This window comes from Pezoporus flaviventris, unplaced genomic scaffold (assembly GCF_033815535.1).
Source record: "Pezoporus flaviventris isolate CSIRO_AGI_PZ_B2104156 unplaced genomic scaffold, CSIRO_AGI_Pfla_v1 ptg000001l, whole genome shotgun sequence".
Classification (NCBI taxonomy): domain Eukaryota; kingdom Metazoa; phylum Chordata; class Aves; order Psittaciformes; family Psittacidae; genus Pezoporus; species Pezoporus flaviventris.
In genome coordinates, this window is record NW_026892549.1 from 36,207,816 (window position 1) to 36,232,887 (window position 25,072).

A 25,072-nucleotide genomic window follows, 5' to 3' on the forward strand; every position below is an offset into this window, starting at 1 on the left:
TCCTTTTCTATATGCTCAGTGGGCAGAAATAGACATTTCTGAAAACCTCTAGAAGACATTTTGAATGCCTGAAGTAGATACATATTTTTCTCCAGCTAGCATATAAGGGGTCTGTGTGCCTCAGAACCCTCATACACTGCTCAAGAAAAGGGTGTCCTTGACTTTGGTTCTTACAGTAAAATCAGAACTGGAGTAATTTGATATCTTCTTTATTCAACTTGCAGTTTACCACTTAACTAGGGATAAATCTGGCTCATTCCTGCTCTTATATCCAAAGACATGGGCTCTTTGGTGCACATGAATTGTTGCAGTAATGTAGACTTTGCTCCTTAAATTATTTCTCTTCTTGATTTTAAATAACAGTGAGTAAAAAGTTTACAATTTTCCTTCACCAGAAACAACAATGGATATTTGTTTTCAATCCCCTGATTCTTTCAACATGCCTTGTAGCAATGTACTTACCAAGAATGGCTACAACAATGTCGCTCTTAAGGATTTCAATGGAGCCTCTTGACACAAAGTAAAGAGCAGTGAGAACATCTCCACAGTGCACTAAAGTGTCTCCAGGAGGTGCATGTGTTGTTTTAAATTTCATAGCCAAAGCTCGAAGACAGCCTTTACTGGCCCCCCTGAAAGCTTTACAATTCTGAAGTAAATTTTGGTTGAGGTGCAGACAAATGTCAGCTTGTAAGCATTCTGGAAAGCCCTTCAGGACCTGGAAATATAAGCATAAGGATTTCATGTGAATAATATGAAAGTTGCTTTATATAATTTTTGTTTTCTTCCTGGACAGAAAGAAGTAACATACAAATAGAGGTGGCCCTAAGAGCTGTCAGAGGCTTACAATTCAACAAGTGCATAGTGTAATCTATATTGCAAAGTTTATACAGTGTGAATACTAATGTACATACTAGTGGATGTAGTGGTTACAAAATTCATTATTAAGATTTCTCCCATTACAAGAAATGGTACTAAGGTATATGAATGTATATACTGCCGTTAAATAACAAATAAGACATCTAATGGAAGACTCTACTGAATTCACCTATTTGGACTAATATGTCTACTTCCTTTATATCAATTATGAAAGTACTACATTTAATAAGGAAGTTTTTTTTGCTGAAGTAATCATGACATCTGTTAAATGAGAGCTCTGTGAACAAGATCAAATATTTTTTCAGAAAGACAGCATTTTAATGGGATTTTTCTGTTAAATATATTCTGCTTGCAAGTTTAGAATTTAGATTTTTATCAGAAAATGCAACACATACCACTGAAACAATGGTGTTATGCAGATTTACACAGGCAGATGATTAGTTCAGCAAACCACGGGGCTAGTTGCTATGGTCCTCGCTCATCCCTTACTCAGAACAATGGGAGTTTGCCTGCAGTAGAACCCTGGGATTCCTCCTGGGTACCATGGTAACATGTTAATTTTGTTTAGAAGAAAGAATTGTGCTACTTACAACATGGTCATTATGTGTGAACTAAATTGTCTAGGATCATATTACCTCTGATTCTTTTAGAATCAATAAACATTTCGGCTACTGACTTCTATGGGAGTTCTGCTCACCTTGTGACTGCCCACTGTGTTAAGGAATGGGCCTGACATTATTACGTACCACCCCTTCTTGCAGTTAAATCCTGTTATCTGCTGTCAATTATATTAATGGGTCATATGCTTTCCTGGGACCTGCTACATCTGTTGCATATTTTGAAGGACAAAACATGAACTGATGCTACCAGTCTTACAAATGTGTGAACAGAATGTGTCTTTTTGTTATCAGAGTAGCCTATGAATTCATTCCTGTTTATCCTCTGCCCTGTTTTTCTATAAACACCTAAATATTACTGCACAGAAAAATAAAATCCATTCACTTTTTGCTATATTAATTCTTACTTCAGCACAATAAAGGTCTGTGCACTCACTCTGATTGCATAAAGATATTCACAACTCATATCCCCTGCTAACAGAGAAGATGAACACATTTTTGGTATGAGGCTTCTGTCCAAATAAGCCAAGCTATGGTTTACAAATGAAATATCAATACCTTTAACTGAGTTGAAATGTTTCTATGATTGCTAATGGAAATCAGTGCTGTGAAATAACAAACAGAATGTTTTAACACACATATAATACAAAATCTTTATGAGCTATAGGGCATTACCAAATGAAATTTACACATCCTCAGAAAAAGCCAGCATTCAACAACAATAAGCAAAGGAAAATATGGTAAATGAAAAGCATCTGTGGTGCTGCTCTGTTTACAATATCTATCACACCACTAGAAATAGTTTATTATGCAATTACTTTTTTATTTTAATGTCATTATATTGAAATAAAAGTATTGTGGGTTGTAACAACTTATTTACTGAGTGATACTGAGAAACTTCATGACCAAATACATTTGGTCAATGATACGGGTGGAAAAAATTGCAGGTATTTATTTTAAAATTGTTCTATAGTCATGTGAGTAAAAAAGACCTATTTTGAATTACTTCTTTTGTTATACATCTATCTGAATATGATTTAGAAGAGCTCCATTTTTATAGAATGCAAAACAGGAAATACATTTTCAATTCAGAGGTGCATACAGGAAAACGTATTTGAATTGTTAGAAAGACAAGAGCACAGCCTTAGTATAAATTGTATTATTTTTTCACATCAACTTCAGTTTATCATATTTATGAAGGGATTGTATTTTACCATTAAGCAAAAACCATGCAGACCGTGTGTTAATTTATATTTCTGAAGATACTTTGGGTATTTCTTTAAAGAAACAAAAAGTTTGATAATTAATTTATACTTAACATGAAACTTTTCTAAAGTCATTGCATATTAGTTAATAGCTATTTATATGCCAATAACATCTGAAAGGCACTAGCTTCTGTTCAAGTATCTGTGATTAAAATGTCCCTGCCCCATGGAGCTTACACTCTAAAACAGATGTTATGCATCAGACAGGAAGAACATTTACTCTTGAATACCACAACTGTCAAATGGCTAGAAGGAAGACAGGTGCCCAAATAACATTGATTTCCAATGGAGTTTTGGAGATTACTCCACTAATGCAAGTTTAGAAATGCAAGCAAGAATCTGATTTGAAGATAAATTTGTTAAAACATTCCTGTAGACAACATTACTAAAAGAAGCTTAACATATTGTGCACATTATTTGTAGTTAGGTATGTAATCCAAGTCCAGCTGCTGACATTATACAGTATTTGATTTTTCCAAACTAAGTTACGTGTTGTGCAGTACAGACAATCTCTTGCCAACCCAAGCCTCCAAAGTACATTCCCAATATTCAGATTTTAATTACTTTGAGAAAATATTTTTTACTCATCTGTTTTTAGCATGCATTAATAAACAAGCATCTGATTCCCACAGGTATCTTTGATTGTGTAGAGAAGGAGCAATTGTATTGAAAATAAAGTTCTTACAATGTGGCAGTCAGCATCAATATATTCTGTAAACACATACTGACAATGCTAAATATTAGAAAATCATCCAATATTCAAAATCATATTATCTTTAAAGCAATAAAATTCTAAACATTACATTTCATTTATGTTTAGTTGTTGTGAGATTTCTGAGTATTTAGAGACATTTAAGTCCCATTCTAACGTGATAAGAAAAAATTAAAATATGCTTTTCTAAACAACTAAAAGTCAGCATAATCTTGAAATTACAGCACTAGGTAATGCAAAAAAAAAAAAATTACAATAAGGTTTTGAAAATTATAAAGCTAGAATTGCTCTTCTAATAACATTATTGTCAATAAGAAATACAAAATTAATAAATCATTTGAATACAGGTTGGGTTTCAATTGCTCTGTTCTTTCCCAACATGCTTCTATTGTTACACTCAGTATATCCTTATTAGCGATTCCACTGGTCCCTGGTGAGTAACATCTTGGATTATCATGGTTAGATTCATCTTTAGAATCAGAATTTATGCATAATTCAAGAGACAGAGATTTGCTAAAATACACAGGTTACAAAATATAAAATCAGCTTCACCCTCATCCTCCCTCCCCGCCCCCAAAAAAACCCACAACAAAACAAAACAAAACAAACAAAAAACAACCACCCCAAACCAAAAGAAAAACAACAGAAAAGGAAACTCAGTTATGATTCTGTGACCATAAACTCCAGTTGTTTCTCACTGGTAGTTATGAAGTCCAAGTTCAGTTGTCCTCCTGTCTGGAATAAAACTTTTCCCTGTCAAATAACGTTGGTTTATCTACTTTTCATGAGAGGAGGAAGGTGCCAGAGAGCAGAAAAACATTTTAGGTGGAATAAGTGATTGAAGTTTAGTGAGGATAATAGGGACACACTTCACATTGCCTTGAAGAATGTGGTCTTTCACAAGAGGAGAGGGAGTTCAGCTTCATTAACTTCTCCTTTTCAGGGTGACAACGTTTCACTCACATGTATTAGACACCTTTGCAACAAGTCAGTTGGAGACGTCTATGTATCCTAACCTCGGACAACTATCAAATGTTAGGGCAATGATCATTTTTTTTTTGTTTGGGTAAATTGCAAGATTCATGACAATTTTTAGGTTCTTCTATCCTCTGTTCTGGAACAGGTATTGACATCTGTCCCATAGAAGGTATTTAGAAAGTATCCAAGCTAAAGCAAAGCAGGATATTAGCAACAATGGAAATACCATGTTCTATACCAACAAAATCACAGAATGGTTGAGGTTGGAAGGGACCTCTGGAGGTCATCTTATCCTTATAACTCCTGCTCAAGCAGGGCTACCTAAAGCAGGTATACCAGGACAATGTCCAGATGGCCTTTGAAAATCTCCAAGGGCAGAGACTCCACACCCTCTCTAGGCAACCTGTGCCAATGCTGTTGTCCCCACAGTAAAAAAGTGTTTCCTGATGTTTGTATGGAACCTCCTGTTAAAGCTTGTGCCCATTGACTCTGGTCCTGTCACCAGGTACCACTGAACAAAAACCTGGCTCCATCTTCTTTACACCCTCCCTTCAGGTATTTGTTTGTGTTGATGAGATCCCCTGTGAGCCTTCATTTCTTCAAGCTGAACAGTCCTGCCTCTCTCAGGCTTTCATAGTAGGAGAGATACTTCAGTCCTTGCAGTCTGGCAGTCAAAGATCTTTTAATTCTGCACATAATATTTTTCTCTATTGAAATATAGTGGGCCAAACATTAAAAGCCAAGACATTTTTGAGGAGATCACAAGAGGGCTCTTGTGTATTGTGGGTCTGTTTGGGGGGTGTTGAAACTCATTTTGACTAAGATTTTCTTGTCCTAAATCAGTAAGACTTACTGATACATGAGTGGCAAGTATCCAGCATATAGAGGGAAAGACAGACTCTCAAATTAATCTGACAATTTAAGATGGCATAAACTGAAAAAGAAGTTCTAGTCCTTCCCTACCTTATCTGCTTGTTCCTGCCTTGTTTTGATCTCTCCTCATGAAATGGTTTGAGAAATTGTTCCATGCAAAAACTAACCTAGCAAAAATATAGTGAGCAGCTGAAGGTACAAAGAGTCAGGAATAAATATACTTTCTCTCATAGACACATACTTGAACTCTATTTGGATGTCATCTGCATAATATAGATCTCAGGATATGTTGAAATTCACATCACTAAACACTGAATAAAGTTCTCAAACAATCTGAGCATAATTTTTAAACTAATTTCTGAGAGCAAACACCATGGATCATTCACTTTAGTGGGATTTATATTAAAAATTAACAATTTTGTTTGTCTTAGTTCTGTAAGGGTGAGTGAAATTAATTCATAGTAATTCATGTATTTGGTCAAATAACTCATGTCTTTAACTTTCATCTTTCTACCACCTAATTTTTGCAACAATCTGAGATGAGCTGCACAAATTGCACCATATAGATTTTGAATTAGGATCTCTGTCCCCCAGTAGCTGTGCCCTCCGATGGAAAGAATAATGCAAGAATTAGTTCTGTTACAAAAAATTGTCTCTCAGATTTTAATAACATCTTCACCTGGACTAAAAATTGCTGTAATTCGACATAGTTCCATTTCTAGAAAGAATTTAGAATTTAGTATTTCTATGGTAGTTAGTTACAGAAATGAACTACCGCTATAAGCAGAGGGCCAAAATATTTCTGAGGGCTTTCACCATTTTGAAAAGAATGGAGAAAGTCACAAGTGATAATAATTCTGCTCCAGCAGCTCTTGGGCTTAGCACAGAATAAGAGTTATTTCTGATGATTCCTCTTCTTCATACACAAAAATATTGCAGATTTTTGTTTTTTTTTTCATTTTTTTATTTTTCAGAATATGAAGGAGGTCCTTACAACAGCTGAGAGAGAAGCAGTGTGTGATGATGAGCTAATTCACCTTTTAATGACATTTGAAGCCTGACAACCTTATCAAGAATTAGGATCTCTTGCTTTCAGTCATTGCCATGACACTGATTTCTGTGACATTTTTATGTTGAAATTACTGGAGCTGCAGTGGATCATTCTTCATCTACAATCTCATTACAGTTTCTGAGTAATACCATTTCTTTTACATCTGAAAGGTGATCTCTGAGATATGATATATTGCTGGGTGAGGAGGACAGAAAATTATTTCAGTTTCTTTGACTGTTTAGTCCCTCATCAACAGAAAAGTTCAATGTCTCTAGAAGTTGACCGGACCCACGCCTTTCCAATGAAAGAACGACTTTACCACTAACCATATCTGAGGTACTTTCTGATAATCTTGTATGTTTTAGGATTTCCACTATGACATATAAACAAATAGCAGTACCACTTTCCACCATGATTTCATGTTCCCTCTGTTTAATAAATTGCTACTGCTTTTGTTCCAAACACTTCTAATTTGGATTACCCTTCTGATGGTATAAGGAACTTTGTCTTGCTATTTCTTTTTGAAATGTTAATGTAGTTTCTTAATTCTCTGGTTCAAAGCTATTACTGGTGCTAGTTCTATTGGTGGAACTCTTTTCATCATAAGAAGCAGTCACAGTGGGAGGAAAAGCAAGAATAACAAAGGTAGTGGTGTCATCAGTGACCAGTGGCCAGTTTCTCACAAAAGAAGCCTTACCAAAGCAATGGTGAGCCTGCCCTTTATTTGATACAGTAGCATAGCTGGCTCTGAAGCTTCAAGACAGGTATGTGCTCTGCTGTACTTGCATGATCACTGTGACCAAGTGCAGGGTCACGTACGCTTGGATGGTCACATACACTTTGCTTGGATGCTTGCAGGAGAAGGTTCCATAAATTTATACATAAAAATTCTGAATTGCTCTCTTTTTGCATGGCACTAAGTAAAACCCAAAATAAAAAGTCATCTGTCCTACATCCAAAATTTTAATTACATGTACATTTGGCTAAACACTTTCCAAAGCTTGTCCCACTTACTTACTTCTTTGAACTCTTTTTAAAGGTAAAATAAACTAATAAGGCTATCCAGATGAATAGAAGATCCATGGAAAAAAGGGGGGAGGAATGTAAAAATACATGCATAACTTAAAAAATTACCTCAAACACCGAAAGATGTAATCTTTTTAGGGTAAGCATCACAGGCATGCTATTATCAGTGCTGGACTGATAACATGGGAATGAATGGGGGAAAGAGGCAGAGAGAGTTTAGGAAAAACAGAACAGGATATTTTAAAAATAAAAGTAATGTCTTTGAATCTTTGGGACTGGTGACATCCTTCACAAAACAATATACACTGTAGATATTTTTTTTTTAAATTTAACTTTGCCAGTGTGTACCACAGGGATATTATTTAAATAATGCTTATTCTATAGACTCAAGATTTTTATCCAGATTAAAATAAATCCCAAATCCTGTTTATCCAGTCCATGAATAATCGTATGGAACTGTTTTTATCAAAATGCTTTCTGTAATGAAACATGATCAAAGAGATGTAGAAATGAAGCAGAGTGGAACAAATGAAAAAAATAAACAAGTTCTAGGCATATTTCACCTGAAGATCTTTAAAGCTAATTTGAAGTTCAGCCATTTCAAACAAGCATAAATTATTATTTTCTGTTTTTCCATAGAAAGACTTTGCTTAGGAAATCAAGTTTATTTAGTCCTAGTGCAGTATAATTCCTGAGATCAAAAGGGTTTTGGGTTTTTTTTTTAGTAGTGTGGTTTTTTTGTTGTTGTTGTTGTTTGGTTGTTTTTGTGTTTGGTTGTTTGTTTTTTTTGTTTGGGGGGCTGGTGTGGTTGTTTGGTTTTGTTTGGTTGATTTTGTTCATTTTTTTCCACTTATCCTGAATTCTTAGATTACTAATGATAATTAAAAGCATCTTTTGAAATGTATTTGCTAATATCATATATATATGTGTGTGTTATATATTGTATGTACATATATATATAAAATGTAAATTATCTGTGCATTTCATATTTCGAAGGAGAAAGAGGATTGAGTTTCTGATTTTTATTTGGATTTTAGTCATGAAATGAAAAAGAAAGACACTGGATCAAATTCTGCCTTCAGATATTTGCGAAAACTCCCAGTAAATATCGATAGGAGTCAAACATTTGTCTGAGGACAGTATTAGCCCTTTGGTGTGTAAATGCAAATATTTCATGCAAAATTAAGTTAACACCACATGCAAGTCCATTTCATATGCACATGGCTTATAGCCAAGAAAACTTCATTGCTGCTTGTGCTAACATGCATATATGCTTTGAAGTAAAAGCATTCACGCAAAGGAAAATGCAGAATGATCAGCATGGCAACTTTGTCAGAGTGGCATTCCTACAGAGCAACTATCTGATGCAAACCAATATGCACATGACCTTCTTTGGGCAGAGAAGCATGATTTGAGTTGTGGGGTAAAACAGTGATTAATAAATGTGGTTAGATTAGCATTTCTTAATGCCTAATTTTTAGTGACCATTTTGCCCCACATCTGATTTTACTTGGAATATTTCCCTTTGCTATCTACCCCTTCATCATGCAAAAAGTTACAGTTGAAACTAGAAAAGCACTGAACAAGCTCTAAACCCGACAGATAACATGGATATACTCCACACTTTATACTGGAATTAAATTTGATATAAATACCTCCTGCTCTTACCAGTGGGTGGTGTTATTCCATGTATTTAGGTATGAAGCAGACAGGAAAGAGATAAATCTTTCATAAGTACAACATATATCACATAATTCTTATATTATCCTTGCACTAGATGTAACATATTCAACTCACTTTTAAAGAAAATTGACTGCCATAAAATTTGAGGGATAGAATTGTGAAAAGAATAAGAAATAAAATATAACAAAGCAAGATACTAGATTTTTTCACATTTTATTTAAAACAAAGCCTCTGTACTTCCTCACAATCAGATTGCAGAATGTGAGCTGTTTAATCCATTTAGTTAGTATTTCACATTTATTACAAGTCCAAGACTACTTCCAGTACACCAATTCCTTCATTACACAAAATTTAACCTGACAACATCAAGTTTTAGTTACTAGTTCATATGAAACAGGTGTTCTTAGTACATCCATTAGTGGTAATGAATTAGTTATGGCGTAAATGATTCTGTAATATCTTCAGAAATAATTCCATGAGCTACTTTAGGCTTAGGCTGCACCCACCCGCAGCTTAAGGGCCTGATCCTGCAAAGTGCTGAGTACCCCACAACCCCATTGCCATCACAGGAAATTAGGCCCATTCAGTGCCACACAAGATGAAGCTCCTGATGCTGCCTTCCACTGCAGTAATCCCCAGCAGAGGTCTGTGCAAGTATCCTTGTCTTGCACTGGGCATAATATCCCTCTGGAGGGGACACTCACAGAAGTGGGATGTGAAGCCCAATATATTTAATTTCCTGTCTTAGTTTTAAGATCTGCTTTACTTAATGGTAACCATTAACAGTCAGGCTGTCAGTGATTCAGCTTTATAAAAGCTTTTAATCAAGGCCATTGTTTCTGCTCACTGCATGAAAGTGTACCACTCTGACAGTCATTCACAAATATATGTATAGATACCACATGGAAGATGTCTCAATTTATGTCAAAATTTTTGAGGTTGATTTCTAGTTAAATTATTACAAAAATGTATAGATTTTCTTGTTCTTGCCAGCTTTATGGAGAGCTCTGCAAAGTCTATAACTGAGAATAGCTCTGGAAAGCATCCCACTAGAGACACAGATTCACAGATCCTTAAGATGCACAATGCTCTCAGTGTCTTCAGACTGATGTCAGCTTTTCAGAAAAAATGTTGCTGTCCTCAGAAAATCATCCAGAAATAGAGATGCTTATTTTCGCTCATTAGCAGATTGTTATTCTTTTTTAGCTGGCCACATAATATATTTTTATATAAGAAGTGTTTACAGTTTTTTTTATCAAGAACAGAAAATATGAGGGTTGTTGCCACTTCCTAGAAATGAGAACTGCGGATTGCTAAATGGTACTGTGTTGACTTTAAGTGCAGAATTACGTGGTTATGAATGCAAGCAAACTTCTGTCCAGACTATCATATGGTTAGACTATTTCACTCTGAAAAGACCAGGTAATCCACATGCTTGCTCCTGTCTTCCACCCCTCCCCAATATACCTCTTCTAAGTTATACAATAGTGTTTTGAAAAAGATCTGCACAGGATATACAGAAGAGTAACTCTGTAGACAGCAACAAAGGTACTGTTATTTGATACTGGAAGTAGAAAATCAGGCCAAAGAACAAGCAAAATTCTGGAACAGCTATGTCTGAAATATGAAACCTATAATGTTTTTTTCTTGTCTTAAGCTTATAATAGTCAGATGCAGTTCTCAAGCTGTCCTACACACAGTGCAAGTTCAGATTTCTGATACAGTTTGTAATAATCTAGGCAGTTAAATATTTGGATGCCAAACTTGTAATGGCTTGATTTCCAATAATTGCTAATATCCACCTTTTTACGCTTGCACTTTTACAGCTCATAAATAATGGAGATTTGCAATATCTTTCTAAATTCTGATGCATTTATCTATTCCTCATTATCTGTGCCTGAAAAACAGAACAACATACCATGTTCATGTCAATGCCATTGGTGTATGTCCATGCATGCTGGAAGTATTCCTCAAGTCGCTGCCGCAGAGGGTTGGGGATTTGATGAAAGCGTATAAACTCCTTTACTCGCAGCATCTGCATGTGATAGCGTGCAGTTCCCGAGTAGAGTCTCTGGATTATTGCAGATACATTTCCAAAAATGCTAGCATACATTAGAGCTGGATTAAATAGAAACATATGTTACTTAAGTCTTATCGTTGGGTTTTGCAGATAATGCAACAATTCTTTTAATGTACTTTGTATGTAAAACATCTTAGATGAGACTATTAATATTTTCAGAGATGTGGAATTGATTTAACTGAGGTTTTCTATTGATTTGATTGTATTAGCACTAACTCAGCAGATGAAGCTTAAATACTATATCATAATCAGGTTGTTAATATTTCTCTTTGGAGATTTGTAGTCCTCAATTTAATGTTGTAAATTAGGTTAATCTCATTTTATGGACTTCAGTAGAACTAAGAACTAGGAACTAAGATTCAGTACAAGTTAAGAACAAAAAGCAGGGTTAAGAAGCTAAACACACATATATAGGATCAGAGTTTAAATTGACAAATAAAATGTAATTTGATTATCCAAAAACTGTTGGGCTATACTTTGCTAAATCCACTCAAAACTCTGCTTCCTACCCTCTATAAGATTTGCTTACAGACAGATACACAACGCAAAACTTCTGACAGTTTGGGTAACAGATTTTGAGTAGTCAAGCAACTTGACTACTTCCTGACACTGCATGAGTCACAACATATTTTGCATATAACATGGCTTTCCCTGGGAATTTGCCCTTCTGGCTGCATTTTTATAATCTTATTAGACTATTAAGTCATTTTCTCAAACACTGAGGAAAAAAACCATAAAAATTAAGAAAATAAAACTACTTACAGCCAATCAACATGACACAAATGGAAAAGATTTTCTCTGAGTTGGTGTTTGGAGACACATTTCCAAATCCTACACTTGTCAGACTGCTGAAGGTAAAATAAAGTGCTGTAACATATTTGTCCTTGATGGATGGTCCAGAGCTTGCATCACTCTTATTGTAATGTTTTCCTAATTGTTCTCCTAAAGAATCCAACCAGCCAATCTTGTGAGCCAGGTAAGGTCTTTCTACATTTCCAATGGCATACCAAATGCAAGCAAGCCAGTGTGCAATTAATGCAAATATGCACATAAGGAGCATCAGAACTGCAGCACCATATTCTGAATATCTGTCCAATTTCCTTGCTACCCTCACCAAACGCAGTAGTCTAGCTGTCTTCAGAAGACCTATTAAAGTTGTTGTCTGTAAAAATAAAATAGAAATTGATTTTATCTGTTAGCAAATTATCTGTAGCACATTAGTAGTCAGCATGAATAAACTATTTTGGGGAATCAACAAAACCAGTAGATTAACCCATTTAAATGTAATCTTCATTGGATTTTCTTTAAACTATCAATTTCAGTATAAAAACAGTGAAGAAAATAAGAAACACACATTTTAAATTAAGATATATTAAAGCTGTCGTTATCTGCTCAATACTCTTTCATTTTCAACATTATACTTCATCTGGACTCTTGGATCCACTCTAATGGACTTGAATGATTCATTGGATTCATGATGTTTTGGCATGATGGAGTCAGTAAGTTATTGGAACTACTCATAATCATGTGACTGGCCTTGTAGGTAAAAAGTATTTATGATGCTTCAGCAAAGCTATGTGAAGTGGTAAACGCTCCATCCCTGGCAGTGTTCAAGGCCAGGCTGGACAGAGCCTTGGGTGACATAGTCTAGTGTGAGGCATCCCTGACCATGACAGGGGAGTCGGAACTAGGTGATCTTAAGGTCCTTTCCAACCTAAACTATTCTATGATTCTTTGATTCTATGATTCTATGCATATATTCGATCTTAACTTACAGACTCCTTGTGATACTCTGGCACAAATGTCATAAAAGAGAATCGATATAGCAGAAATGTCTCAAAAAGTATCTTATTCTGAAAATATTCTTCCTGTTTGTAATGGTCCGAACACTATACAGGTAAAAGAAGATGAACCACTGTGAACTGAAAATCATGGAAAAGTTACTGTTGCCAGACCTCAGATTAATTTGCTTTTTGCATCTTTCATCCTGGAGCTTGCAGATGTAGTAGTAGAAGCCAATGATAAAAATAATACACCATTAAAAAACTACGGGTCAGTTATAAACCAGGAATGTATTACAAGATTTTTAGTGCAGACCATACTATGATTCATTGCAGCTTCTTTGAGGCTCTGATATTTTTGAAGTTTTTAATGTAAATTTATGATTTTCATTCAGTGACTTGTAGCTGTGAATTCCTTGTAAAAGAGAGGGAAAGCACTGTAAATACTACCTGACTTTAGAAAGAACTCAGACACCTTTTTATCTCCATTAAATCTGAACATATGTTAAAGTATTCAGTAAATGTCAAGACTGAATAAGTTTTCAATATATTTCTTTTCTTCCTTTTTTTAACATGCCTGTATACTACATAACACAACTGGAAAAATTTTCAAGCCTTACAAACCACTCTGATGGCAGTATGTGTCATGTTAAAGCTTTCTTGAAGTGACTATTAGAGTAGTTTTTATGTTTTATTAGATCCTTGCTTTTACCATTTTTCTGAGTAATATCCAAAAGCCTTTGGAAGAAAAAAGAGGTTTTCCTGTTTTCATTTGTCAGTGAATAGCTCAATATAGTCATTTTTCTGAGCAAATGAGCAGGAAGGTAATGTAGGGTAACACTGTGTAACACTCCTTGGTTCAACTTAACGACACAGAAAGTAATTTCAGTGTGAATTTCTCATTGCCAAATAAAGGCGGTTGTTTCACTGATTGTGAACTCAACAGTGTGAAAGACAATATTCTTCAAAACTCTATGCCTAGGCTGAACTTCAGCATGTGAATATTGCCATTAGGTATGGGTTTTTCTTTTTGTAAGCCAGATCAGGCTTAAATATTTATGATCCCTTAAGGAAGAAAGTGATTGTAAGAAAATCTAGCATTTTTTGTTAGTGGGGTGTTGGAATCATTCTATCACAGGTGTAGTCATTTCTCTACAGCATGAAAGTGGCAACATTTTTACAGTGCCCCTTAAACAGATCAGGATTTTGTGAATCCAAAATATGTCGACACTGTTCCACCCCATTCGTAAGGTAAGACTTGCTAATATTATGCATCCTCACTGTCAATACCATGCTTAGATACTGTATCAGTTTGAGCTCTGGGGTATGCAGGAGGTGTATAATATAAGCAAACTCCATTTCTCTTTGGTGAAATCAGTATGACTGGGAGTAGATATGCTTTAAAGCATCAAGTAACTCATCCTGAGTTTGAATTTTCTTTAACACAGTGGGGAAGCTTTGACTCTAAAATACAGCTGGCAGCAGAGGCAGACACCTTTCACAAGACCAGGTTGCTCAAAGTCCCATCCAAACTGGCCTTGAACACTTCCAGGGATGGGGCATCCACAGTCTTTCTGGGCTGTGAGGCTGTTCAGTGCCTCACCACCCTTGTAGTAAAGAATTTCTTCCCAATACCTACTCTGAAACTACCCTTTCAGTTTAAAGCCATTCCCACTTGTTATATCACTGCATGCCCTTATAAAAAGCCCCCATCCAGCTTTCTTTTATGCCCCCTTTAAGATCACCTTCAACAGGTCCATGTCCTTCATATACTGGGGACCTCAGAGCTGAACACAGTACTCTAGGTGGGGTCTCATGAGAGCAGGGTAGAGGAGGAGAATCACCTCCCTTGACGAGCTGGTCACACTTCTTTTGATGCATCCCAGGATACGGTTGGCTTTCTGGGTGGCACGCACACATGTTGAGCTACTTGTCAGCCAGCACCCCAAAGTCCTTCTCAGGACTGCTCTCAATCCATTCTGCCAAATGCCTTGCACAAATCCAGGTAGATAATGTTAGTTACTCTCCCTTTATCTACCAGTGCTGTAATCCTATCATAGAAGGCCACCAAACTTGTCAGTCATGATTTGCCCTTACTGAAGCCATGTTGGCTGTCACCGATCAACTCCTTATTTTCCATGTGACTTAGCATAGCTTCCAGGAGGATGTGCTCCACGATCTTGCCAGGCACCATGGTGACACTAACCAGCCTGTAGTTCCCTGAGTCTTCCTTTTTTCCCTTTCTAAAAATAGGTGTTATATTTCCCCCTTTTCCAGTTAGAGGGAATTTCACTGGACTTCCATGACTTCTCAAATGTGATGGAGAATGGCTTAGTCACTTCATCCACCAATTCCCTCAGAACCTGCAGATGCATCTCATGGGGTTCATGGACTTGTGTACCTTCAGGTTCCTTATATGTTCTCAAACCTGATCATCTCCTACAGTGGGCAGTTCTTCATTCTCTCAGTCCCTGTCCTTCCCTTCTGTGGCTTGTGCAGTGTGGCTGGAGCTTTTGCCAGGGAAGGCTGAGCCTTCTCCATGTCCTGGGTAACCAGGTCACCCATTTCTTTCCAGAGGGGGCCTGCATTTTTCCTTCTTTTTATCTCTGATGTATGGATAGAAGCTTTTTTTGTTGCCTTTGATGTCCCTGGGCATATTTAGTTTTATCAGGGCTTTAGCTTTCTTAACCTGATCCATGGCTGCTTGGGCAATCTCTCTGTATACTTCCCAGGCCACCTGACCTTGCTTCCTACACCCTCTGTAGGCTTCCTTTTTGTGTTTGAGTTTGTCTAGTTGCTCTTTGTTCATTCAATACCTTTTGGTTTTTTTTCTAGCTATAGTACTGGAGGGAGTCCTGATTAAGAAGTGTATTGGGTTTTTTTAGGCCCCTTTGGTTTGGTCTCAACTGATTCATGCCAGTCTGTTGTTTTCCTTTCCTGATTCCTTACACCTGGGGATTGGAAGCTCTTGTGCTCTATGAGAATAATCCTTAAAGATCTGCCAGCTCTGTTCTGCTGCCTTGTCCCTGGTCTCTGAGGGTAGTTTCCTATGGGGTCCTAATTACTCCTTCAAGAGCTGGAAGTTTGCTTTCCTAAAATTCAGGGCTTTGACTTTATTCTTTGCCTGACCCATATCAGTCAGTACTGCAAGCTGAGGGATAGAACCACATCTTTAGTTGTTTTAGAATAATTATTCAGTTCTACTAATTAGAAGCTTGAGAAAGGTTACAGTTTGTCAATTATTTTCTCTTCCATGGAAACAAATTACTTTCTAAAAATGGGAGTTCATGGATAATACATTTTCTAAGTATATGTATGTGGAAATATATATACTTACATATATTCTACAAAATCCTTATATATTACAAGGAGGTATTCTTAATCACCTATTATCTGATTAGACTTCTTTTTTTAATAGTGAGATTAGTTTATACCCTCAATTTCTCAAGCCCTGATGCTGAAATGACCACAGCAGTGGCCTATTTTGATGGACAGCAATTGATTACATCATGATTTGAAAGAAGAGGTCATCAGCCTATTTGATTGCAGAGTGTAATTCAGAAGTTATTATTGTATCAGACTGGGAGAGGGATTTGGTATCACTTAGTTAATTATCTGCATAAATATTATTCCGCCTGAGCAAAAAGCCATTTATGACTCATGACATACTCACTGATGGCCAAACCCTTAGGTTTACTTTAGGTTTTTTTTCTTAATTTCTTTCTTCATGATATCCATTTTTGCTAATGTATAAATCTATAGTGTCATCTTGGTTTTGTCTCTTTTTTTAAACCAAATAGCCCCCTGATGTGTATGTGTAGCTCAAACTGTCTCTTCCAATGTGCATTAATGTGTATTTGCTTACACAGTATTTCATCTCCAGTTTCTGGGTATTGTAAGGTCCTCAGTTTCTCAACAATTTCCTATTGCCTATATTTTATGTTAAAACCATCGTCAACCATCTACGTTTTTTACAGCTTGTAAATAAACCTATTAAGCATGAGCACTATAGCATCAACCATAGTTAACTCTTTTCTCTGTCTTGGAACAATCTCTAATACATGCCAGAATTTGGTCTTTCGGTCTATGATCCATAACCTAAATAGCCTCTTCTGAGCACTGTGTCATTGTTGAAGATCTTTATGATGTATGGATCATGATTTCGAAAGTGTTAGTACAAACAGCAATTAAACAAAAATATTACAACTAACCCAAACTTCTTATTTACAGCAGGGTACTGGTACTTCAACTGCTATTGATAAAGGACTTCCAAATGGTCTACAAATAACTGCCTGCTCAAGTTGCGCTGGTGTTCCTCTTTGCTTCATCTTGAAAAACAAGGGAAGAAAAAGTTGATACTAAATGCTTTTCTGATATTAGCCAGCCACTGAAATAATTTCCAGCCACTGAAATAATTTCCCTAATGCTGCACCATCCAGTGAATTGCTAAACTGAGCACAGGAAACTATATTAATCTCTTCCTGAGATGTTTTCTGAGCTTGATTTTCAAATATATTTTAATTTCAAAGGGGATAGTGTACTGATTCTATCAGTGGAGATGCAGTCAGGACTATGAGGTTCAATCCCCAATTCTAGAAATGAGGGGCTCTTTTTAGTTTGCTTTAACAGATGTACTGCGTAATGAAGATATCAGAACTAAGAGGAGTACTTTGATTTATATGTCTTCATTTTAGCCAAATCCCATTTATTTTCTTGATTTATTCCTATGAATACAAGACACATTCACTTTTAAATTTTGTTACTGTGCTGGATAGATACATCATGATGTATTTCTTTTTGTTTTCTAAGGCATCACTTTTCCTGTTGGTAGGCTTTTTAGCTCTGTAAAAATGCTTTGATCGCTATTATTTGTAAAAACAGAAAAAGGAATACGCTTTTCAGCATATTTTAGCACAATGTTCTCTCTGACCTCAATTTAATAGATCTATAAATATGATTTTTTTCTTGCTGAAGCTATTACCATCACTTATTTGTATGTTTTATTGCAGTAGGTTCTAGATGAAAGGTAAGAAACTCTGGTTATCTATATATCCATCTGATTTTTACCTTCAGTGTACTTGTCTTCGAAATGAAAAGCTGATCAATATATTAAAAAGCACATTATTTTAAATGCATATATCTAAAAATATCTAGTAAACTTCAGCAGCATTCCACTTGTACATGAATCTCATCTAAGTGTGTGCTTAAAGGATATGAGCCACTGAAACTATAATTTAAAACCTAACCTAAGCTCCTCAGCTGAGCAGAATCATTAAAAATAAACTACAAAAAGAGCAGAAAGTAAAAAGTCTATCCCAAGTATCAGGGATGCCACTTAACGTTTACAATGCACGCACAAAAAAAGAGAATGGCTTACTACCAGCCATGATAATTTTGTGTTGAGTCTACTGAAAGTAAAAAAAAAATATGTAAAATTATATTAATTCCTTATTTTAGAAACTGGAAAGTTAAATGTCTTACTCTGTTATTTTCCTTTGGCTGATAAAGTATGGCTGAAATAGAAGCATTCAGATAGGGCTGCATGTGGTATTTGGATTATTATCTCCTGCCCTTTCCAGACTCGGTTTGGTATCAAGGTGTTTTAAAGTTGGGTGAGCACACATGCAGCTCTCTTTGGAGCTTATGTTGCTTAATAAAAAGACTATTCAGTACAATTGTTCATAGGGGATCTTATTTGAAGAATCTCCAGATAACAAAACAGACCTGTTTCATAAAAAAGATAACCTTATGACTGAAAAAATTCTATTAAATGAAAAATGCTCCATTGTAATAGTTTTATGTTTGCTTCTTCCTGCTAAATTATCAAAAAGGGATCATAAGGGAAATATTATAGTTAGTAATGTCGGAAACAAAACTGTAGTAAGTAGCAGCTTAGAAAAAGTGATTGACATATTCAACACCCTGAATGAGAGGGAGAAGTCATGATGACATGGTGAACTGGTCATAATCTGTATAGTTTTATTGCTGCTTCGGTAAACAAAATAGTTTTCCAGATAGTGAAACTGTTCAATTGCTAGGTTTAGAGGGAATAAAGCATTAATTTACTTGCACCTTCAATATTGAAAAAGTAATTTCATGGTCCAATAATTGCTGTTACAAGTTTCATGTTTCTGTATTTGTGCACTCACCTGTCAGAATGTACTTGTTTACTACTAATCTGTAACATTATCTTATGTTAAAGTTATCCCTTTAACAGCATTTAACACCTGGCACTTTACTCTTAACATCTGTAACAAGGGGAGGTGCAAAAGAATGATGTTCAGGGTCAAATCAAAAGAGCATTCCTTCAATTAACTCTGGAATTGGCCCCTGTTGTAATTCTTGATTTTCCACACTTCCAATCACTGAATGTAATTTTTGGCAGTGATGAGTGCTCAGTGATCAGAAAGGGATGCAGACCACACCTGAGGATGAATGATGTGGTCCAAGTTAGAAGCAGTGTAATTGTCAAAATGTTTGTCTTTCATGTGTCTGTGATATCAAAACCACAGAAAAAAATCTGCAGAAAGACTGAGACCTACTACAGATAATGAATGCAAAGGTGATCAAATTTCCCTTGAATCTCTAAGCTTTTTAGTCACCTTCTGACTAGAAAAGTTCTCTTTTGGGAGACTGTTAACGTTTCCTCTGTCCTTAATGTTACTGTCTCTCTTCTTATTGCATTTCCTTAACAAAATTTATTTCTACTGCATTTTATTACCTACATGTTTCTCCAGATTCCTCATTTACATTGTGAGTTCATTAGGAATGTTACTATTGATTTCTATGACTGCCAAATTAGACCACATTATTATAATGATTCTTCAGAAGTGCAGGAGACAGGAAAACATTCTCATTATATAAAATTTAGGAAAACGGTTTTAAGAAAAGCATGACTGATGTTCATCCTAATTCTGAAATTTTTAAGGCTAAATATACTCAAAAGACTGTCAAGGTGCATGTAGGTATGTGCCAGTTGTTTTATGCTGACCTACAAAGGCATACTTAATGAAGTTTAAATGTAATCTATGAGGGTAGCTAGAGTATGCTCAGATCAGGCTTTTGGGGTGGACATAAAAATATTTGCTGTCACAGCAAATGACTTCAATAAAAATGAATTAATTTTAAAATGAAAACATTTTTATATTTCTGTATTGTGACACGGAGGCTTACAATAAGATCAGTAAATTTTCATGCTAAATCCGCAACTACTGATTAATTTGTAGCTTTTTGCCTTTCTCTTCTCATTTAATGAGATGCACATACGGTCAACAGAACTGTCTGCTTCCCTTATGTCAATATGTACAAAACATTATTTTGAAGAAATGGATTTGTGCCCTTTGAAAAGTGAATGGTTCATATTTGTCTTGGTTTGCTGCTTTTTTTTTTTTTTTTAACTGCTGTATTGTAAGCCTCACAAAACCCCCTAATTCTCTACTTGTCAGTTCACTTTTCATCAAAAAATATATTATAACTTTAGTCCTTCTTAAATTAAATAAAGTCCTTTGGAAGGAGGCAGAACTGGGTCAGGCATCCAGAATATAGTGTATGCTTTATATATCTTTGGGCAAGTTTTGGATGCATATTTTGAGTACTTTTTTAACCTGTCATACAGAAAGGGTGAGGACATCTGTCATGTCTGGCAAGGTTAACCCAATATAATCTTTTTTCTTTCTTTTGGTAGTCCAAATTCTTGATAAAATAGACAACAGACAAATCTTTTTGTTAACTAGTATAGTTTACACTACAACTCCTCTGTTTCACACTGAGTAAGCATCTGACCTAAAGAGTTTGAACAGAGAAAAATTATTTTAATGCTTTAATGCCAACAAAACACTTCTATGCATTATGCACAGTTTTAAAAAAGCAAGCAGCAAATACAAGAAGCAGTTCTTAAATAAAAGCATTTGAACAAATCCTTCATAAATGATATATTTATTTAATTATTTGTAAAATCAGTGTCAAATGCGGTGTAACTGAAAAATACTAGCTGAATCATTCAACTTGCCCTCCTGCCATTGAAAGCTAACATTCTACATTATTCTATTAAGGAAGGTTTAATTTGTTTTAAAAGATGGGGCAAAACTACTAAACAGATATTAACTGGCAAGCAAAAAGTATATTAGGAAATACAGATTATAGTAGTAAAGTAAAAATTTAGGATCTAAGATTTAAGATTTCGTATTCATTTAAGCTTACCTCTTCAGAGCCAGAGCCAAAAATCAGCAGGTCAAAAGGTATTGCAGCAACCATGTCAATTAGGAACCAGCCTTTGAAGTAGTGAATTGCTATTTTTGCTGGGTCACTTACCACTTCTTCATTCTGATTCACATATGTTGTTCTGAAGTTTATCAGAATGTCAATGATAAACATAATATCCACAATTAAGTCTACAACATTCAGTGGGCTGCAAGAATATCCACACTCTCTCCTCTTCCTTTCCTCACTATCATTCAGAAGGAAGGCAGCAGAGTAAGGGGTGAATATGGCGGTGTATATTACCAGCAACAGAATGAGCCAGTCCCAGACGGCTTTGAAAGGACTATAGTGCAATATAGTAAACTTATTGATGCGAGGTGTCTGGAGTTTATATTCTGGTAGAACATCAGCCCCTAAGGATAGAACCTGGAATGAGAAACATACTATGTCAATAATCACACAGTGTTTCTATTTCTACTTTCTGTAAGCTTAGCAAATACAGAACAAACTTTAAACATATATTGTTGGTTTGTGGATTAGGCTTCAATTACGTTGTGTTTTGGTAAACTAAACTTCTGTGAAATTCATGATCTCTGCCAGGTTCAATAAATTCATCAACAATTTTACACAGTAGGTTGATTCTTGTTCCCTACCAATAAGTTGCATGTCTGGTCCATAAAATCTGCATAATTAAGCATGTAATCAAATTAATTTATCCACCACATGGCAACCTTGCCAGCCTGTTCATAGCCAGTGAATGACATTTCTTGCAGTGATGTAGTGGTTTTTCTCCAAAGCGAATCTATTATCATAGGCTTAAATTTGTTACAAGTCTACTCTCACCAGACGATGTTCACGCAACCAGAAATGAAAGAGTGAAAGAAAGCTCTTTGAAACTTTTACACACAGATAAATTTCACTGAGGCTATAGTTCTAATACAGCTAAAGTGTGATGAAGTCTTGCACAGAATTATTGCCATTTTACCCCACTTCTACTTTTGTCAGTGCCTAAAGCTGGTTATCATTCCTTTAAAAGTATGGATTTGTTACCTGTTGGCATTATCTAAGTTGGATTTCAATTTTATTTGGAAGGGATTACGTTTGTAAGCACTGCTTGATTTGCTGGCTCTAGAAACTGACATGTTTGCTTTGTTGCAAAGAGCAAGTATAGTGTGGGCACCAGATAAAACAAATTTCTTTTGGCTGCTTTTCCAGTCTAACTGAACTCTGACATGAAGGAACAAAACCTTTAAAGATAAGAAGGTAAACTAAGTTTTTGTTCTTATTCAATGCTTGGTGTAGTTATAGAGACTGTCAGGACTGATGTTAATTACTGCCTTCTGTGCTGCAAGTGCTCTCCAGAGCCTATGGGACCCAGGTTACCGCTTCATTTTATACAGACCAATGAACATCACATGTGACTACCTTCAGTTACTAGCTATTTGGACAAGTGATATATTCAAGAAATCTTATACCCATTTTCCACTGTTACTTCTGTTTACTCCTTATCCCCCTGCTAATTAAAAACAAAGTAATTACAAAGAATTATTATACTGAAATGAAATGATGACTGGAAGAACAAATATGTTGTCAGCAACATTGTCCGCTTTTATTTGCTTTTTGTTTATCAGTAAATAGTTTGGGATTTGATATTTCAGTTTGTTCAAGACTGAGGAATTTCACACTCCTCAAACATAATTGTATAAGATTATAAGGGTCAGCACACTCCTTTCTGTTTACCTTTCCAAAAGCAAGTGTTGTATAAACCTTAGATTCTATCCTTAATAATCTAAATGGCACTTCTTATTCAGTGAAGTTCTACTCTTAAAATGTTGTGAGAACACCAGGGTTAATAACCACTCTTCTCTTTTGAACTGTGAAGAAAAGAACTATTAAGCCATCCGAAAGATTTTATGGTACCTTCAAGCAGCCATTAAGCGCCATGCTGAGGTGATGACAGAGGCTGTTCATCTATTTTTCATATTGTAACTAGGAGTAGCACTTAACTAACGGCGCTAGCTATTTTTCTGTGCATTAAACACACTAGCTGAGAGCAAGCTGAAGCATAGGCATTGCTTAGTCTTTTAAGCAGTCTTAATACTTTTAGATCCGCACCTGGTGAGTTCACAAGAATGTTTTCCTAGTATTTGAGAGCAGTGTGAGTATATATGGCAAGGGAACTGCCATTTATAAAATTTATGTCAGTGTTCTCTTTCAGGATTTTCAGACAATGAAGGAAATGGATTAGACAACAAGAACAATAAAGCTTACTTCACATTTCTTGCATTTGCTTGAAAATTTCAGCCAGTATACTTCACTTCAGAGCAACACTTAATGTAAATTAGACTTATTCCCCTGAAATATGGCTCCTTTTCTCATTTTAGTCACATTTACTCTTAGGTTGGTTTAGGCTGAGCTAGGTGAAACTGAAGAGCAAAACAAAACAACAAAACAAACCAATAGGGCAAAATTTGGGAACAGCAGCATAAAAGTTGTAATAGCAGAAATGGATCTAACTTTTCCATGCTATCTTTTTAGACATACACAAAAGCAGAGGCTGACTGATGGCTGTGAGTTTTATATTTATAATGTGATATAGAGCTTTACATTTTGCATTGTTTGCTCCCATGCAGTGAGAAGTGAAAACGAACGCTCATTATGTAACTATTTTTATTTGCTAGATCAAGAGAAAGAATATGAGACTTTGTTTCTTGAATAAAAATCACAGTTGCACATCCATAAAAAAGTGGAAACACATTATTGTTTTTTTATGTTGGTGGTTTCAATGAAAAGTTATTGAATATGAGGTTTCAGTGTTCATGGAATTTATCCTTTTGCTTTGTGTAATGTACTTGCAAGGCTTGGGTACTGATGTTGGCTACTCTTGGCCATCATGGCTAGATGGAAGACTTCAAGTGTACTTAGTGGTCTAGTCAAAAGACCTTTACCATTGCCACTTGCCTATAATAAATGTTGACAAACTTACTGCTAGTGACATTTTATTAACTTATCTCTTCTGGACAGTGAAATTTTCCTTATAGTTTGGATTGTAAGACACATGATGACTAAAGTATTGCAATATTAAAACATCTCTGAACCTTGGTACATGATATGATAAGAAAGCCAAACTTCCTTTCATTTTACTAAAGAGAAGACTATAATGAGAAGTGGCAAAAGCCATACTAGCTCGAATGGGTTTTCTCTTAAAAAAAGTTGAGGGGTATTCCACCTTCACAAAATACTATCTCACACTGGTTTTGCTGGCGAGATCGGGAAAGTATTTATAACTGGTGTGTTTTACAAGCAGTATTAGGTGATAAGATTTATTCTATTTACAGTCAGAAAAATTCAAAGTTAAAGAAACTGCGTGTGTTTTGCCTTTGAGTAAAGATCTAAAATCCAACTTTTCCTGTGTGTTCCTGTTATCCCATTCACTGTATTACTGCTGCAAGTTAGAAGACTTTTCATTCAAACCCCTTTTTGCTAGAAGTCTTGCTTTAGGTGCTTCATGCAGAGAGGGCTGGTGAACATCTTTTGCTCTTTCTAGGTTCATGTGTGCACTTTCTAAGATCACAAGTTCAAGGTAGTATTTATTATAGAAGGGCTGCAACCAGATACATAATAAAATATGCAGTGAGATCAAAGTAAATGTGACAGATTCTCACAGTTTTAGGCAGATTTATCTTTCTGAAGTATTTGGTAGCTCTTAGTTTCTCAAAGATACTTCTTCCCTGTACAATTTCTTTTGTAAAACAGAATATGTAGGCAAAACGCAAGGCAAGATGTTGGGTGATCTGGTCTCTGACGCTGAATTTCTTAGTGATCTTAGGCAAGGTGACATTTAACGTCTAAATTCTGGCAAGGATAATATTTACTTACTAAACTGAAAGCATCTTCCAAAGAATAATGAATGGAAAGCATCAATAGGAGC

At 35.6% G+C, this 25,072-nt stretch overlaps 1 protein-coding gene across 4 annotated transcripts in view; it reads right to left on the bottom strand.

Annotated features, from left to right (window-relative positions):
* KCNH7 (potassium voltage-gated channel subfamily H member 7) overlaps nt 1-25,072 on the bottom strand; it is a 240,819-nt gene that overhangs the window by 30,709 nt on the left and 185,038 nt on the right. For 3 of the 4 annotated variants that reach the window (XM_061452031.1, XM_061452021.1, XM_061452004.1), the window contains 4 exons: nt 21,142-21,567; nt 11,924-12,323; nt 11,000-11,199; nt 463-715 (listed from right to left, as the gene is read on the bottom strand). In XM_061452031.1, coding sequence (XP_061308015.1) covers nt 463-715; nt 11,000-11,199; nt 11,924-12,323; nt 21,142-21,567 — 1,279 coding nt within the window. The remainder of the gene's footprint in view (nt 1-462; nt 716-10,999; nt 11,200-11,923; nt 12,324-21,141; nt 21,568-25,072) is intronic. The other variant, XM_061452012.1, reaches the window with a different exon arrangement.